The 20,051-nt window shown below is 40.5% G+C and overlaps 1 protein-coding gene across 1 annotated transcript in view; it reads right to left on the bottom strand.

The window, feature by feature from the left end:
• Positions 1–20,051, bottom strand: part of LOC117547952 (IQ motif and SEC7 domain-containing protein 3-like) — a 115,077-nt gene that overhangs the window by 80,057 nt on the left and 14,969 nt on the right. The window contains 1 exon segment of the mRNA XM_034218874.1: positions 12,479–12,559. Within this exon segment, the coding sequence (XP_034074765.1) occupies positions 12,479–12,559 (81 nt within the window).

The raw sequence follows: 20,051 nt of genomic DNA, 5'->3' as shown, positions 1-20,051 counted from the left end.
CAGCGGGGCACAAGTTGAATACATATAATACAGTAGTTCTATTATGCCTTAAGCCTATACGTTTAACCCATAAGAACCCGGACCCATTTATACTTTTGGGGAAATTAAGGGGAACGTCATTTAGACTAAATAGACCACCGAGAACACATTTCTGACAAGTAACCCCCCCCTAGTGTCAAATATCTGAAATGTGACATATGTGTCACATTGGGCTTTAATGGTAAAGTAACTCTTATTTATAACTTCATTAATGAGGATGATTTTTTGGTTTACATTTGTTTGAACATACTTGAATTGAATAATAAAGAATATGTTAACTAAATATAATTGAATCAGCTAAATTAACTGAGCAGATCATAATCATATTTGTAATTGTGCATATATGTCACTCCGGGTTTACTGTGAATGTTTAGGGTTAATGTCCCGATGTGACATAAGTGTCACATCAATATTTATGGCATTTGTTTCATATCAATTTCATCAATAAATGTTTCTACAACAGGTTATATGTAATCAGAATCAGAAAAGAGCTGAAGACAGCTTAATGTTTAACAAATGACATGTCATGTAAGCATTTTTATTCTTAAATGGCTTGAATGTTAACTTTAGCAACAAAAAACCTTTCCAAATGTAGATAGTTCTGTCACATGTGTTAGCCTGGCACATGGACATCTTGGACATGTTGTTATGGGAACACAAAAGCAAATGACAAGGACCATAAACCCACCAGACTGTTCAGTGTGTGTCACTTAGGGACTTAAAAAAGGCTAAAGCTGTATAAGGAACTTTCCAGAACATTTAAAGTTCATGTGACACCTGTGTCTAAGCAATTCTGTCTGCCTTCCGTGTTGCACCATGAGGACCCACTGATATAAAATGCTTAACTGTCTAAGTTGCAACCATGCACTTTCTGGAGGGCTAAGCGCCAGCTTGACATATTTTTGGCTTCATTTATATGGAAAGACAACAGTGATAGTTATGTTTCAGAATAACATTTATTGGAAATTGTTAGAACAATCTCACTGGTCACCGGCTTGAGCTTCAATCTCAGGATCCATGTATTTGTGATCAAAAGTAGGTTAATATAAAAGTAGTGTAAGTCATTAAATTTCAGAGACAGTAATATTGTAATGTAACGTAGCCTATTACTTAAAAAAGACAGTAATAAGTAATGTACTGTATTACATTTTGGAAGTAACTTGCCCAACACTGCAGATGATCCAGTTATCTCGATGCTGCTTTCGGGCTGTGAATAAACAACTTGTGTTTTACTTTTAGGCTGTCTGAAGGTATGGACAGCTATCAAAGCTACTATACATCACATTAAGAACGATGTACAAATGTTTTATATGTATTCAACTTGTGCCCCGCAGGACTTACGTTTCTGTGGTTGACCGTTACTGTGACATCAGTATAGCCACGGAAGATAGTTTGTGTGATTCATTCCCATGCATCAAGGTTATTTTCATGTATGTAATTGTTTTTCCTGCACAGTGTAGAGTCTTGTTGTGATGAGAGGGATACAGGTATTTCATTAAAAAAACGTGCTCCCTGGAGAATAGCTACAGCATTTATATCACAATTTAATCGAAGCTGATCACAACTTGTCATGAGTGATCCAGTCATGTTGATGAGCGTTCGGGCTGTGAATAAACGACTTGTGTTTTACTTTTAGGCTGTCTGAAGGTATGGACAGCTATCAGAGCTACTATACATCACATTAAGAACGATGTACAAATGAAAGTCGGACACATTTATATAATTTAAATGATTTATTCAAGTTTGCAATATTTTGAACAGGCATCCACACAGTCACCTACTTTGTAATGTTCGATACCTCCCTGTAAGCGTCACGATATCCACCTCTCACCCACAACCTCACATACGAGTACTGAATGTGCATCAAAGTGATCTTAGGAAGGCAGATATAGCAAAAGATGAACGTAAAGGACAAACGAGGCGATCGACATGGTGAATCAACAATGGGTCCTCAATGTACACGCCCCGGATTCCTATGACGAAAATAATAGAATGTCGCCAGTTGTCATGACTCACGTTATACTGCAACACCGGCCCTAATTATAATGATTTATTAGTTCATGTCAAAGGTCAGAATTTACACTCTTATGATTATATATATTTAAACATTATGAAAACAACAACCCAATAAAACTACTCAATATTAAATAATACTTGAAACGTAAAAGAGTCCGATCAGTGTCTGTTGTCAGTAAAGTCAACGAGAGGTGCAGTAAAAACAAGGCATTAGCTTAGAAGCTAATGTCACTTCCAATTGGTGCCTCCCTCCTCTGTTTACTGTATTAGATGTTTGGACATTAAACTCACACACTATCATTCAGAAGGTTGACGCTGACCCAGAAAGTGAGGTAAAAAATCAAAACAACCCGCAGCTTTTTAAAGGATAAAAGCATCCTCAATAGGGATTTGCTTAAAAGATATCATAAAAGTTATCCAGAGTATCATTGCAAGTGTGTTTGTGTGGTGAGACATATCTTTTGTTGTGCTCCAGGTTCAGTATTTAAAAGAAAAATTAAGCAAATGGAGGGGGGTGAGAGTACTTACAAACTACGCTAAACAATGAACTGATTGGAACCCCTTCAGAAAAAGATAACAGCACTCCAGTGTAAAGTGTTTCCAACATGACAGAGATGTGCATAATTTGTATTTAAAGGTCAGCCAGAGCATCACATTTTCAAGCTCTGAGTGCCTCTTCAGTTTCCCGCCATGCGCTGCAGAAGAAACAGATTGTTAATTCCTGCCTCCGTTTGAACCCATAGAAGATTTACAGCTCACAGTCTGACCCCGCCACTACCTCTGAGGGCACCAGCTGCCGGCTTTAGGGGCATTCGGCTTTAGATTTCTCTCCAAAATAAATTGTGCTTGGCTCTGGCTGACATGATGTGGGTGAAACTGCAGTCATTGACTTCTTGACAGTGACTAGGTGGAAGGACAGAGGATGAAAATTCGGGCTGACGGCCAAAAGCAGGAAGGTCAGGACAAAATGTGCAGCCAGCATGTGGACAAACAAATATTTGTGACCATGATTTCTGTTTCTCTTTAGCAGCCCCTGCTGTCCAGTGGGGGGGTATTTTGCCCAGAGCTGCAGGCCATTTAGATACGCAAAGATCTGAATCGCAGTCATCTCAGGATATATTTTCTTTTTGGCTCACACTCTGCCTTGCATACACAAACATTCCCCTACACACACAGGGGACATTTTATTGCAGCGCATTCAGGCAGGAGTTGAGCTATTGACCGGCCGCAGAGTGGGACTATGGGTATTCTGAGACAACAGAGATGATGAAGACTAATAAGATGGCAGACCATTAAAGAAAGCCAGAGAAAGGAACAATGGAGGGGAGAGGGAGAGCATTATACTACCTTGGCGCAATGTGTGTATATGTGCTTGCCTTGCAGGTGTGTGTGTGACTGAGATATAGAGAAAGAGGTTAGGTCAATGAGCCTATATATTTCACACTGTGCTAAAAAAGGTTATTATCTGTAATCAAAAGAGCAGTTTGTAGCTATTCATCTGAGCCATCAGCAACATTTAAAGGCTTAGAAAAATGAAGCCATTATCAGGATATCATTCTTAACGAACGCTTCATTTTATCTGAGAAATGGAGAACATTACTGAAAAAGTGCATTTATTGTTTTATTTCTGGCTGTAACTCTGCTACTGCTGAACGGTTATGACTGCAGTGTTTCCGATGTTATGTCAGTAGCTCTGGCTCCAGAGACAAGTGAGACCGAAACTATTGTTAACACGGTGCAGTAAAGAATAAAAAATGATCAGAAATCCCCAAAAGACTCGGCGGAACTGCATGCATTAGGCAGTTTATGTTTTTTTCCCAGCCTGTCTCAGCAGAAAATCAGTTGTGCTGTATTTATGATTTTATCCTTACTTTCTTCAGCTTATTGTAGAAGGTGTTATGGCAGCAGCTGGGCCTCAAGAGACAACACATCTCTAAAATGGTCAAAACCAGTGTTGGGAAAAAGGGACCAGAAATCCCAACAAATCTGAATACTAACTTCTTTTTTAAAGAAGAAAGTGTGAAATATATTAGCAGTAAGAGGAAAGAGTATATATTTTTTCAATCATAGGGTTTAGGCTTCCCCATTTACCAAAATGCAACTCGTTGACATTTCGTTTTTTGTTAGACCCTTCCTACTTGGAAAATATCCAAACCCCACGTTGTAGCTCGGTCACTAAACAACAGTTTTCTCAGTACCTCTTATGACTAGCAAACTAACTTTGAAGCATTGCAGTGTCCCTGTGCAAAATGCTATTCTGCTATCCTCAGTTTTGAATCTGTCTTTAAAAGCAGTTTGTGAGTGTCAAAGCAGATCTAAGCACCAGGCCCTGACATTTATACAGAGGAACTTAAAAGACCACTGATTCTGGGAGACACAAGAGATGCTGCAGCAAAGTCTTCAAAATGTTGTGCTTTTATAAAATCTCCTCTGTAATAAAATCCTCAGCTCGCAATGCTGAGATAAGCTGCAGCGCGGAGAGAGAAGAGGAGGAGCTGCTCTCAGATCTGAACGCTTGATGCTCGCCACGTGACGCTGTGCAGGAATGCGGCAGAGCAGTGTCTGAAGTAGGTGGTCTTCTTCACGTGCCGTATGTCTGCCTAATCAACAATTACATGCATCAAAAACATTGAATGAAGTCTATGATCATGCATTCAACACGAGCAGATTTGATATAACTATTTTGTTGTAAGTCGTGCATAAATCATGCCTTAGGGTTAAAATAAATTAGTCGGAGCGTCACTCTAATTAAAAATTACTCCGAGCACTCACTGTCTTTGAAAGCCGCTTTCATTCATTCACAATGTTGCCGAGTGCTGATTTCAATTTCCGGGAGACTTTAAGCTACTCGAACCCCAGAGGATGTGTTTAAAGAGGAATAGGCTGGAACAAAAACCAACATCTTAATGAACGAACCCCTTAGGAGACTGACACATATGTGCTGCTCTGATTAGCTAAGAGACAAGCCCTTTGAGCCAATAGGAATATCACAACAGTATAAACAAGGAAATAAAACTAGTGCTGAGATTTAACAGACTAGAACAAATATGGCTGAATTCCCTCAGACACGCCTAACTCCTGACAGACAGTCAACGGTTACTAAGCCATATCTTCCCTCTGTGTCCTCTGTTTCCATGACAACAGCACAGCAAGCCGACAAGGTCACTTTCTCCAGCTGAGGCAGCATGATAGCATGCAACAGAGAGAGAGAGAGACACAGGCAGAGGGGGATGAGGACAAATATTAGATTATGGGGTGAAGAGGTGAGGGAAATTTGGGCGAACTGTGATTGAGGATCCCACACGTGTGAAATTTAATTTGCGGATGCACGGTAAGACTATTGCAGGGTGTCGTGTGTGTGTGTGTGTGTGTGTGTGTGTGTGTGTGTGTGTGTGTGTGTGTGTGTGTGTGCGTGCGTGCGTGCGTGCGTGCGTGCGTGCGTGCGTGCGTGCGTGCGTGCGTGCGTGCGTGCGTGCGTGCGTGCGTGCGTGCGTGCGTGCGTGCGTGCGTGCGTGCGTGCGTGCGTGCGTGCGTGTGTGTGTGGTCGAGGCACATCTCAAAGTCCTGAATTACTTAAACAAGCTCCAGGCCCACTTTTCCCACCATGACCCTGAATGCCCTCCAGCAGAACAGATCGATCATTCTATCAGTCCCTCCTCTGCCCCCAATGAATCATGGATCATGTAGTGTCCCCCCCCCCCCGCTCACACTGAACCTATTTGTCTCGTTGCTAGCCAAAGTGACGAAATAATTCCAGCTGCGTCGTTTTTCATCTCGAGTCACCTTTCCGTTTGGCACACAGCATGAATCCTCTTAATTAGTGCAGTTTAGTATAAATTCCAGTGATAAATTTGAGGTAAAAAGGTTTCTTGGTGAAACGACACGGCTGATTAATCTCACAAAACCAAAGGTGAATTAATTTCCTGCAGAAACCCCATCATTCTCCCCACTGCGATCTCTCAGGGTGTCAGCCCTGTCTTCAACACTTAAGGCATGGGCATAATATCCATGCATTTTCCGAGGTGCAAACAAGAATTATGAAACAAGTCTCCTTAATCCGATCTGGCAATGAGCCGAATGTGTTGTCCTTCTCTTTGTATTTCTCTAAAGACATATGCTTCACCAGATGCAGAGTGTTATCCTGCCTTGTCTCTACTTTATTAACACACTTTATAGCCTATCATAAAAGATAAGGTTGTAAACTTTAATTAAACTGAGGGTTTAAAGTGCAGATCACTACTAATTTATTCTGAAGTTTAACTACAAATCTTACCCTTACCTTTTAGTTGAAAGGTTTCACAAGAAATACACTTTTATGGATGTATTTGTTTGATTGTCATGTGTTCATTTAGATTCTCTGCCAGAAAAAATAAAGGAAGAGCATGAACTTGATAGCTGATTTCCTTTCTGACAAGGTAAATCATTATGGCAGATTGTGCTAGCTAATTAGCATAAAATACCTCATTAAGGTGTTGGTGTGTGTACTGTATGTGTGTGCAAGTCGTCTGTCAGGAGCACAGAAGGAGGTCTCACTTAAAAAGAGTTTTAGATGGTGAACAAGATGTCAGTGTTTCTGTGCACACAGCGAGCTGCTGGGAAAGAGTCCGTTTGGCAGCTGAATCGCCGGCAGGCTGAAGCAACATGCCAAAAATATGGGCTGTCACCTGCCAAAGCCTGACCGGTCAGTTTATATTTATCTCTGAGACCTAACCAGTGTTTACTATCCAATCAGCTTCACCACTAAAAGGATGATTCAGTCAGGACTCAGGAGGGCAGATTTGTACTTACAACAACCCTTTAAAGTACTACTGTTGAAGCAAGAAAACGCATACTGTGTCAGTCCTTCTCTGCTAAAACAGTTCAGCTAAATTTAAAACTACAAGTTTGAGAACTCAGCAGAGTGGTTTTTATGCTAATTGTGATGCATTCAAATGCATATTGGCACTCACGGGACAAAGTCTTTGATTAAAGACATTGTTATTCAAGACATTGTGTTTCTTGGATGATATTCCAGGAATGTGGTCTTATATATACATTATGTTTGTTAAAAGGGAAATGGTTTTAAGGGAAACTGTTCAGTTACAGTTGGATACTTGATACCTTGCCGGAAATTAAATCATTTAGAAAGTTAGAATTACAACAGCAGTTTCGATCTGTACATTTCACTGGTGTAAGGAAATGCATCCTCATGTCTCTGTGACTGAGGTATTATACCCAGTGCTCACTCTGTTCAGACTGATACTTGTACTTGTTTACACACACACACACACACACACACACACACACACACACACACACACACACACACACACACACACACATACACACTGTTGATAAAGCAACACTGCAGCTATCTCCATTTAAAAGTGGGAGTTCATGGAGGCAGTTTCACTTCAACACTTGGTAAAATGATTTGGATGTGATCCCAAACCCTTGAGTAAACTTCAAACTGTGGCATCCAACTGTGAACATCAATTTGTGCAACATAAGTTGTATCAAGTGCAAACAGATACTGTTTCTTGGGATGTTTTCCTCATCCTCGGAAGCTCTGACTGTCAGATTCAGACAATTTATGAATGAGTATGAGCCTTTCTATGTACACAGTTAGCTTCAGTTTGGTTTAAAAGTGGACTCTTGAAAATACACAAAACACACAGCAGCTATTTTGAAGGTAACATCTTCCTGCAGCTTGAGTGTCCTTGTTTATAGTTATACTGCTGTACCATTCTCCATGCTAGAATACTCTAATAATGCTTTCCTTCCCTTTATTAGGTTTCTGGTCCCTGCGTGTCCACCGCAGCAGTTCTCAGTTTCGCTGCAAAGCAGAAAGTATAACCAGAGGTCCCTATGGAGCTGTAAGAGGAACAACTCCAGTGTGCAGTGTTAGCACGCTGCAGCAGGAGATAGCTCACAGTCGTAATTGAAAGGCAGTGGCCATCCCCACCATCAGCTCCTTCCATGAATGATTATATATCTGACTTGGTGACCCTGAATTCAACCCCCTATAGTCCCTAATCCCTATGGTGCCTCCTTAAAGACTTGCAAGAGTGACCAGACTACCAGGGTGAGTTTCCGACCTCCGTAGGGTCCTTATTAAATGTGACAGTGGAGTCCTCAAAACCCTCTCAGTTCAAAACATCCAACTTTGTTCTGCCCTACATACACCGTGTTAGATTGTAACACCACTGATGTGCAATAACCCTACCTATAAATATAAAACTGCAATATACCCTCGTGCAATTCACGCTTTATTATTTATTCCAATGTATCTACAATCTGGCTACCTCTTTAATTTGATATGTTGTTCAAAAACGCAGATATATATATACATATACATGCAACTTGTTTTACCATGATGCATTTATCTGCTATTTGTTTTTGTCCTACTTGTGTTTTTGTATTATTAATAACGTATGCATTCTTAGTTATCTTACTTGGGCAAAGAAGGGATTCTGATTGTGATTCTGAGGGTGAGCTGTCGTTTCACGCTTCCTAACTGATCAGATAAAGCTCCACAGAGCGGACAGGTACAAATCAAGAGCAAGCATTGCTTCAATTTACTACAATGAGTTCTTGTAGAGGCTCAGGCAGGTGCCCTTTTCTGAGCTGACCCCTGTGACTCAGAGGCTTGAATTACTCTCAGCAGAAAGAGCGGCGCAAATGAAATATCAATGATTGCACTTTGTCTGTCAGGTTCAGCGTGGGAAATAAGGTTTCATTACATCCTGAAGTGGAGGCCGTGCACAAAGAGGCGATGAGTTGTCCTTTGTATATGGTAATCAGGCCTTGTTTGTTGGCGGTCGGATCCCCTCAATCATTCAGGATGACAGAATACACTCGCTTTGATAGGAAAAATAATTACGTGTAGGGTGTTAGCAAAGTTTAATTGCAGCAGTTTGCGTCCAAAATTGCTATAACTTAGTTAAACCAAGATACTTGCAATACATATACACATTTCTTGATTTAGAGTTGATTTGACTTTCTGATGACCGATTTCCATTGCGAATGTATGTCCATAAAACCACTTGGAAATCATAGAAAATAGTCGCTTTATATAACTAACCCTAACGGAGCGTCCACACTACAGCTTCAAAAAAAGCTTGGAGCTGGGCGTGTCTGAAGCTTGGGGATTTTATTCAAGCAACGCGACCAACAACCAATCACATGAATCTCCCGCCCCCGACATACAAAGCAAAAACCCCCGGGGATTTTATGGGAGCAATATATATATAAACTCCCCAAACAGGCGAAAACCTACCAGTTTCACCCACTGTCTCTGCCACCTCCCTCCATGTCTGGTTCCTCCGGTTTGTATCCCGGTAGGTGAAGAGGGTCTGGTCATACAAAACCGGGTGATTTGCTACGGCGATAAATAGTTTCTCCTCCATCTTTTTTTGAAATATAGAAATGAACGGCGGGATATCTCTCCCAGCTTAGACGCGGTTTGATTGGCTACGGCTTGATCTGTCAGATTTTCCGAAACGGGATTTGATTGGCTGGCGCTGGCTACGCCGGAGACGGCGGAGACGGACCGCTATGCTACCCACAATTCAGTTCGGCGAAAAAAAGCGGCAACGTGACGTCACCCCATTCAAAGTGAATGGGCAGATTGAAGCTATCGACGCTGTCGACGCTGTCGACGCTGTAGTGTGGACGGGCCGTAACCCTAACCCAAACCTCAATAACTTGCCTGAGTTTTATTACATTTGTAATGTGTTCAAAGTAATCCAGCGACAGTTGTCTATACATCCATGTGAACATGGACTGGCTTATCTAAAGCCAGTTGAGTAGCAATTGAAATGTTTTGGCTCTATGAAACCTGATGTACTTATATGATTCTGTTTTCTTGAAGTTTGTATCTTCCTGGTCGAACGCACTTATTGTAAGTCGCTTTGGATAAAAGCGTCAGCTAAATGCAATGTAATGTAATGTAACATTGCAAACAAGAACGGCTAATAGCTAATTCGGCAAACTTTAAACCATTCCAATTTCTAAACGAACTGTAAACTACTAATACAACAGTGCTCATGTTGCAGGCCACAGCATTCTACTTTCTGCTCACTTCCTCCAAAACATTGTGGAAACTTTAGTCGTGCATTTACAGAAACATGGGCGTATTATTATCCCCCAATATAAGTCTGACAATCTTTGAATTCTTGTAACTCAGACATTTTCTCTATCCATTCATATACAGATATATGAGATTGAAGAGGAAAATCAAAAAAGCCTAAAATTGATTATGTTAATCTATGGATTTCACTGCTGTTGTGGTGTGTGTAATCTAATGTAGGCTGTGTGTACAGTAGTGACACACTGGCACACACACACACACACACACACACACACACACACACACACACACACACACACACACACACACACACACACACACACACACACACACACACACACACACACACACACACACACACAGAAAGACAGGGAGCTATGTTCTGATCACTGCCAAGCCAAAGCATGCAACATGATAAGATAACAGTTTTTTTTCACATGAACACAGATGCATTACATGTGTCAACAAGGAGGCTCACCAGGTTCCATCATGGGAAAGACCCTACAGTACACACACCAATGCATTATGGTATTTTTTTACATTGCATAGTTACACTTTTGTTACATGGTAATACTCATACATGACTCTTTCAAACTTAACGTGAGCACAGTGGAGAGACAAGCCCGAATGAAGTGACCATGAATGATGATGGATGCGATGAGGTGTGGGTGCCATGTGGAGCTGTGTCGCTGTGATGTGATGTGGTGATGCCACGTGAGTAAATGACCAACAAATCACTGACAACAATGCGGAAATACGGAAATCAACGACGGCTTTCAAAAAGAGATAAGACGCAACAAGAACAACAAGAACGAAAAAGACAAAACCACAAGCTGCTTTCTGTCTCGGCCCCAGAGAGTCCTGCTTTGAAGTGGTTCGCTTCAGAGAACGGTGAGTTAGCAAAGCCCTTCTGTTGTGAACTTTGTTTGTACCTTTAGCTAATGGTCCCTATGCCCAAAGCAATCACAAAGCACAACAGCACCAAACAGCTTTTATCGAGCAAGCTGCTGAACGACCATCGATTCACGACTTTTGGTTTTTCAATTTCCCCTCCATCTTTGACTTTATGTGAGTATCTCCTGTTCAACTTCTACCACTGTCTATGAATGTATTACATAGAGGCATTAAGGGACTTTTGTGACAACAAATACTGTAAGAGACTTGGGTTTTGAGTCAGTCAACACCGGAGAAATGATCTGGTAAAAGCAAACAAAGCAAATAAAAAGAGTTCTCTGCTCTCCATTCAACCCGACATGTATGTGTCCTTCAGTCTATCCATGTGGCTGACACAGCACAGCCCTCTGAGGGGTTTAAATTGTGATTTTGTTTGCTTCTTGCTCTGCCACTTATTCTTTCCAGCACCGCAGGGTCTATGATTTGCTATCAATATGTGTTCGCCAATCTGCTATTTTCTGAAAGGCTCATACAATGCGTGAGTAGCGGTCGACAAAAAAAAAAACCCATTATTGGACGGGTTGCTTAATTGCTACTGCTGCCTGATGAATGCCATAATTATTAGTGAAACTCTGGTGGTCCATTATTAAATACAAGCAGGAGGCAAACACAATTGTGTGTGGTCAATTCTGCTTCTACCTTATCAAAGGCGATTATTATTTATTTTTGTTCTTGCCAATCTAATCTTTTAATACCTGACGAACTTCCAATTCAACTCTAGATGTTTACACTCACAAAGATGTGGTACAAAGGCATATTAGATGTATTACAGGAGCTTATTTCTTGGAAATCATATGCAAGTGTACACAGTTTGATTTCCAATTGGCCAGCATCAGCTCCATCACTGTCATGTGGCAATCTGACATAAAGAGATAACAACATAATCGCCTTGCTTTGCTGACTAAACTCAATGTAATATTACTCCAATAACTCACCAAGGACTTGACCATTGTCCAGGAAATGGGATCTGGAAGTGATTGATTTGGATATTACAGCTGAGTTTATTTATCTTTATCTGACACCTCTGTGGAAATAACGGTCTCATAATCACTCAGGAAACAATCCCACAGCCTCAACCGGACCCAAAACCCAAGCTGATATAACAGTCTCCCTCTTATTGGCTTATAATGATCATGGAGGTTAGGAATTCAGATTGTCCCTGAAAGTGACCTGAAGCATTTACAACCACTTCAAGGTACAGAAACCTCTGCTGGGGTAGTTGTGTTGCCTAAAGGAACTACGGCCGCACCGCTACTAACAGGATGCATGGCAAGTGGCTGCAATTACAATGTACAAACAATACAAATTAAACTGTTCAAAAGGAAATAAATAATAAATAATAATATAAGTAAACAACTTAATATTTGTGCAGGTGTTTAAAGGATGCGGAGGTCTTACCTGGGGACACAGGCAGTAGAGGTCTCCCCCTCATGGGCCTCGGGGGCGGGACAGCAGAACTGGTGAAGCACTGTTTGGTTGCTGCGGGAAAAGAGATAGAAAATATTAAAACAACGTAAAGTCATGATCTGTTCTTCATTCTTCAAGTCATATTTTAAATTCCATCCCTTGGGATCAACTAGAATTGGGTGCAGTTGATTTTACTCCACAGTCAGCATTCACTGTGCCTCCTGGCTGTAGCTGGTTTGACCAATAGTCTGTCTTCTGACTCATTCTTGCATTAGCCCTTGTGTTTTTGTCAGCCCAGTGTCGGTTAGTTTGGCAAACAGAAGATAATGGCTGCCTGGATTTGAGCCATGGACCTCTTTGGTGCCAGATTTACAGTACAGCCGTATAAATGAATGTAAGTACAGCCAGATATATTTTAACCATCATGTCAAAGATCAACGATGCTCCAATGTCGGCAAGACCACTCAATTACATTCTCTAGTCACCGCTGCCATTGATGATCGCCAGATTTGTTCTGAACTCAGGGCATTGTAGAATATGAATACAAGTGGGTGTACATTAAGATTTAACTTGTTTTTAAGGCATGATTTGATACTATAATAGTTTCAAATGTGTTCAGATCTCATTACAGCTCTGTAGTCACTGCTCACTTTGTTTGGTTTTTAACATGCTGTGCAGTTTGAAAGTTGTTGTTTTTACTCATTGATAAAATTATTCTCTATGTATTAGGCCCACAAACCAAGCAGAACAGGTAGCCGTAAATGGGGTTTAGGGGTGTTGATTATGCCTATAAAAAACCAAACACAATTATCACCTCCTCATGAAAGGGTGGCATTTAGTAGGTGGAAAGTGTGTGCAGTTAAGAGAGTTAGAAGAACAAATAATGTCTTCATTGGGATAAGAACACAGAAAGGATGTTCATGAACCCTATTGCGTACATATATATGTTTGTTCTCAAGATAAAGGGTTACAACTGGTCACATAATATCAATGTAAAGTGCAATGTGTGTGTAGCCTTAAAACTAAAATATGAACAGTGTCTCGACAGATGGAGTTTGTACATAGAATGATTACAAATTCAGATGAAGTGAAAGACCATTAAATGTGCACTGTTGTGCTTTGGATTGCTGTCTGTATTTGCTCAGTTTAATTATATAAAGACAGAAGTAGAGACAGTGTGTTATCACCATGGAGATAAACAAAGAGACACACACCACGGACAGAAATGGTTCAAAAAATGTTTCTGTAAAGTTTGTTCCCTTGAATAATAAAACTAAGTACATTTGGCTACAGGGCTGCCTGTCAATAGTCTGTCTTCTGACTCATTCTTGCATTAGCCCTTGTGTTTTTGTCAGCCCAGTGTCGGTTAGTTTGGCAAACAGAAGATAATGGCTGCCTGGATTTGAGCCATGGACCTCTTTGGTGCCAGATTTACAGTACAGCCGTATAAATGAATGTAAGTACAGCCAGATATATTTTAACCATCATGTCAAAGATCAACGATGCTCCAATGTCGGCAAGACCACTCAATTACATTCTCTAGTCACCGCTGCCATTGATGATTGCCAGATTTGTTCTGAACTCAGGGCATTGTAGAATATGAATACAAGTGGGTGTACATTAAGATTTAACTTGTTTTTAAGGCATGATTTGATACTATAATAGTTTCAAATGTGTTCAGATCTCATTACAGCTCTGTAGTCACTGCTCACTTGTTTGGTTTTAACATGCTGTGCAGTTTGAAAGTTGTTGTTTTTACTCATTGATAAAATTATTCTCTATGTATTAGGCCCACAAACCAAGCAGAACAGGTAGCCGTAAATGGGGTTTAGGGGTGTTGATTATGCCTATAAAAAACCAAACACAATTATCACCTCCTCATGAAAGGGTGGCATTTAGTAGGTGGAAAGTGTGTGCAGTTAAGAGAGTTAGAAGAACAAATAATGTCTTCATTGGGATAAGAACACAGAAAGGATGTTCATGAACCCTATTGCGTACATATATATGTTTGTTTCTCAAGATAAAGGGTTACAACTGGTCACATAATATCAATGTAAAGTGCAATGTGTGTGTAGCCTTAAAACTAAAATATGAACAGTGTCTCGACAGATGGAGTTTGTACATAGAATGATTACAAATTCAGATGAAGTGAAAGACCATTAAATGTGCACTGTTGTGCTTTGGATTGCTGTCTGTCTTTGCTCAGTTTAATTATATAAAGACAGAAGTAGAGACAGTGTGTTATCACCATGGAGATAAACAAAGAGACACACACCACGGACAGAAATGGTTCAAAAAATGTTCTGTAAAGTTTGTTCCCTTGAATAATAAAACTAAGTACATTTGGCTACAGGGCTGCCTGTCAATAGTCTGTCTTCTGACTCATTCTTGCATTAGCCCTTGTGTTTTTGTCAGCCCAGTGTCGGTTAGTTTGGCAAACAGAAGATAATGGCTGCCTGGATTTGAGCCATGGACCTCTTTGGTGCCAGATTTACAGTACAGCCGTATAAATGAATGTAAGTACAGCCAGATATATTTTAACCATCATGTCAAAGATCAACGATGCTCCAATGTCGGCAAGACCACTCAATTACATTCTCTAGTCACCGCTGCCATTGATGATCGCCAGATTTGTTCTGAACTCAGGGCATTGTAGAATATGAATACAAGTGGGTGTACATTAAGATTTAACTTGTTTTTAAGGCATGATTTGATACTATAATAGTTTCAAATGTGTTCAGATCTCATTACAGCTCTGTAGTCACTGCTCACTTGTTTGGTTTTAACATGCTGTGCAGTTTGAAAGTTGTTGTTTTTACTCATTGATAAAATTATTCTCTATGTATTAGGCCCACAAACCAAGCAGAACAGGTAGCCGTAAATGGGGTTTAGGGGTGTTGATTATGCCTATAAAAAACCAAACACAATTATCACCTCCTCATGAAAGGGTGGCATTTAGTAGGTGGAAAGTGTGTGCAGTTAAGAGAGTTAGAAGAACAAATAATGTCTTCATTGGGATAAGAACACAGAAAGGATGTTCATGAACCCTATTGCGTACATATATATGTTTGTTCTCAAGATAAAGGGTTACAACTGGTCACATAATATCAATGTAAAGTGCAATGTGTGTGTAGCCTTAAAACTAAAATATGAACAGTGTCTCGACAGATGGAGTTTGTACATAGAATGATTACAAATTCAGATGAAGGGAAAGACCATTAAATGTGCACTGTTGTGCTTTGGATTGCTGTCTGTCTTTGCTCAGTTTAATTATATAAAGACAGAAGTAGAGACAGTGTGTTATCACCATGGAGATAAACAAAGAGACACACACCACGGACAGAAATGGTTTAAAAAATGTTTCTGTAAAGTTTGTTCCCTTGAATAATAAAACTAAGTACATTTGGCTACAGGGCTGCCTGTCTTTAGGATTTGCTGATCAATCATGTTGTCAATTAAATGTTGGAATATGGTCAAATATATTCAGTTTACTATGATATATTATAATGAAAAACAGCAAATCTTTACATTCAGGGAGCTGGAACCAGAGGGTTTTGCTTGATAAACCACTTAAACAATGAATCAATTCCTCCCCTCCAGCATGTTTACCATACAACTCACAAACATTTTAAGGTTGCACTTTAAGAAGTATGAAGAAGAGGTTATTTTGAGCACTTCTATCAACAAAAACAAATTTTCTTTAAATAAATGTCCCCGTAGTTTGGCTGTGTGGCTGCAAACAAAATTATCGACATTCCCCTTTTCTTCTGGAACAAACTGGTGACTGAAATGTAGCGGAGAAAGAGAGAGGTTATAAAATGTTAACGTGCATGTGAGAAGGCCTGAGTGCTTCACGTTCCTCCTCCATCAGTGTGTCCTATCCTATATTTCAACCTGGTCGCTGCCTCACATTCCTCACGTTCCCTTAATCCATCTCATTCTCCAGCATCATCCCCTCCCCCCACTCTTCCTCTCATCTGCCCCCTTTTACACTGATTTTCCATCCATCCTCTCTACAACTCCCCACCCCCCCCCTCCCCTCCCCCTGCTCTGGGTCCTGCAGGCACGGTGTGTGCAAGAGGGCTATTTGCTCAATTACTCTTGCTGTCAGAAGATGTATCCAGTAAAAAATTAGCAGCTTCCATATGCCGTGTCCTTATCCATGGACTAAAAACACAGGGAAGGATGGAGAGAAGAGAGTTCAGACATTAAATGAGAATGTAAGGCCTGTACAGTGAACTCAGCAGTAACCACCCCTGGATCACTTATCGCCCCCCTGTTGCCTTTCCATCTTCTGACATGTAGGCAAACTCTCTGCCCTCCTCACCCTCTGCTTTTCTTTCTGTTTGTCCTCCGGGAAAAGAGGAGATGTATGTCTTCTTGTATACGTCTTTCAAGAAGGCTGGTTCACTTAAAGATGACTTCAATCTGTTCTTTCTGCAACAGTTTATTGCAAGATACAAAAGGTCCTTTGAAAAGTTAGAATTTCTTGGATAAGCAGACTCTAAAGGTCTCTTATTGTACCGCTCTGTAAAGACTGAGAAAGAAAAAGCAAGATGAGCTTTAAAGGAAGGTTGGGGGGTCTTTGACAGCAACAGTAGACAATACAAGGAGGGCATGACAGCAAATTAATTCCCATTGTTAACGGCTCCTCTAATTGTGTTCGCTGTAACGACCATGACACCGCTGTGGCCGTTTTTAATAGGTCGAGAACACAGGCGGTCTCTGAGGGGACGCAGATTAGTGCCAGCGTTGGAAACAACTGAGCCTCTTGCTCCTGCAGATAGAGGCTGTATATTCTGCAGGACAAGGTATAAAAACAACTAGGTTAATAGACTCAGGGTGTTTCTCAATGTCGAGTACGCTTACTTGGTAGCACATGTCTTCCGAGTCACTTGCTTCAGAAGCGAGGCAAGAATACTTCCTGGCATTCGGAAAACGAAGAGTGGAACAGGCGAACAAGTGTGCAGGTGTGTGTCATATGAGAGGCCCCACCTTACATTTTCCGCCACAGATTTGGGGACATTTTTCCGTGCGCAAAGCATTGTGGGGATTTTAAGACCGCGTATTCTACACATGTGCAGCCTAGAAATGTCTCGCTACAAAGTCCGCCGGGCTCGGTAGAATTCCAAGTATGCTGGACATTGGAAAAGTCCTTCGGCGGCACTTGATGACGTAGTATGCTTGAAATAGTGGCTCTGGAGCAGCTTTTACCCACAGCCACGCCCTGTCCTAAGATAACAAAATGCACACTAGCGTCTCTAAAGCTCACTAGATAAGATATTATATATTCTGGTGTTTGTTCTAAAATCAGTTTAGAAAGTGTAAAATCTATCGTGCAGTCACTTCTCTTATAGTTGCTTGGCAATGAGGTGAGGACGAGACTCCAGAATATGTCCGTATGTATTACTTTCGTACTTTATGCTAAGCTAGGCTAACAAGATACTCCATGTAGCCCCACGTCCATCAAATCGATATGAGCTTCTAATCAACTTTACAATTTCTAAATAATGACTACTTCTAGTTGGGGTAACTTCGCTAACATCCCACTCTGACATGTTCCTGATGTTACGTGCGGACTGATTGACAATATGATTTATCAATAAAGAAAGAACAATTTCGGACACCAAAACCTGCTGAGTCATCCTTTTCTTGACGTGGCGTTTAAAAGAAGGAGAGCTCATTTGAATTGAATCAATAAGTGGTATTGGCGAAAAGGAGAAGCGTCCAGCTGGTTAAAAGATGCACAAATGACATTCATCCCCCTGTGTACATTACAATAAAAGCTTCATGCTCACATCTGAATCAATAATTTCTCCACATTTGAGATACAGATCCTCACAGGGGAGTATTCTGGGATGCAAAGAGAGAGATATTTTTGTATGCACCTTTCCTTTGATTCATAACCGTCCATCTGTTCCTTCTTTGATCTCTGCCTTCCCAATTTTCTCTCTTTTTTTGCCATCTTTCTGCTCATCTTTACTATTGCCTCTTTCTTTCCCTTTATAAACAATTTGCAGGCATTTTATAGCCATTTTGGTTTATGAGGGGAGCTTTTAAAAGCCACAGCTGCGCCACAGAGATAGCACGTACACGACCAAGCCAGCATAAAAGTCAACAATCATGTCCTGTATCATAAAACTGCTCATGTTTCAAATTTCACTGACATGATAAGACAAGGAGCAATCATTTCCTAATTATTCTTTGAATCGTTTTGACGACAATGTTCAGGAAATACTGTCTCCAGATCATTTACAACACTACAAACCCTTGCCTCCAGTTTCCAACACCTCCCTCAAAATGTTGGATCAATACAAATGCTGAAGATTAAACCAAAATCGCATGACCTGTTTTCCGATCTTCCACACCATTGACTCAGTTCCCCTCGTGGCCTAAGCCCGCTAAAACCATCTATAAAAATCTATAAGCTTTTATAAGCTCTTCAACACACTGGGTCTGTTTGAAGCAGAGTGTAATCTGCACACCATGGTTTCATTGTATTTTGTTTTAACTTCTCGTGTCTAATGTGTTTGTCGATGCGCTCCTCCTGGTGTTGAATTCAGTTTTACTGTGTCAATATCTCTCCGGATGGTTCTGCTCGGCTCAAGGCAGAAAAAGATTTTTGCACACTGAAGTGATACTGTTAGAATCATTGGACAGAGAAAGAGAGGGAAACAAATCTTACAATAATTGAGGGGGGAAAAGCAGCTGTCAACATGTTCTCACATTGCAATAACATGCAGCCCCTGAAGGCCAAACATGGTAAATAAAAATATGATTGACCTTGGAGGATGCAAACATATGAACTAAAGTGGTTCAGCTGAGGACTGTAAGGCTGCATGGCTGCTGGCTAAAAAAGGGATGTTCTTGTTTGCTGCCATTCTTTTATTTGAATGTTTGTTTGATGCAACATTTTGTAGTAACTGTATTTTACAGTCAAGGTCAAAGTCAAATCAAGAACAGAGAAAGAAAAACATTAAATATAATTGTAAAGTGGGTTAAAAGGAATTACTTCTTTTGAGAATTGCTTGAAAACTATGTTCTGCGTAAACGTATTCCACATCTAGAAACAGTAACACAAATAACAAGGTACTCTTTATAACAGTCCTTGAGATAAATGTAGGTTGGCTAATAAAAAATACATGCATTCCACATGTCATCTCATCTCAAGTACAACTACGAGGAGTAGCCTACTATGATCATGTTAATTAAAAATAAAAATGGTAATCTTTTGCAGTACTTCACTTCCATTTGGCAAATTGGGAGTCATTATAATTGCCAGTTTATCACTTTACAAGCTAAAAGTGTGTAAGGCTTTTGGAGAGAAACACATTCAACAAAAATACACATGTGGTGTGTCTCTGTGAGGTTAAAATGATGTATTCCACATCACTGTGGGGTGGATTATCAGGCCAAAAATACCCTTGAATTAAATCAGATGACTTTTGAACAAGGACTGCACCAATCTTGCACACACACAGAGATACTCCTAAAATGCAGTCCTGAAAAACGGTATCATTCCCTTTACACACACGCGTAGTCATATAAAAAAAGCTTCCTTGAA

Source organism: Gymnodraco acuticeps, unplaced genomic scaffold (assembly GCF_902827175.1).
Source record: "Gymnodraco acuticeps unplaced genomic scaffold, fGymAcu1.1, whole genome shotgun sequence".
In the NCBI taxonomy this organism is placed as follows: domain Eukaryota; kingdom Metazoa; phylum Chordata; class Actinopteri; order Perciformes; family Bathydraconidae; genus Gymnodraco; species Gymnodraco acuticeps.
Note: the sequence above shows the minus strand (reverse complement) of the source record. Positions and strands in the feature narration are given on the sequence as shown.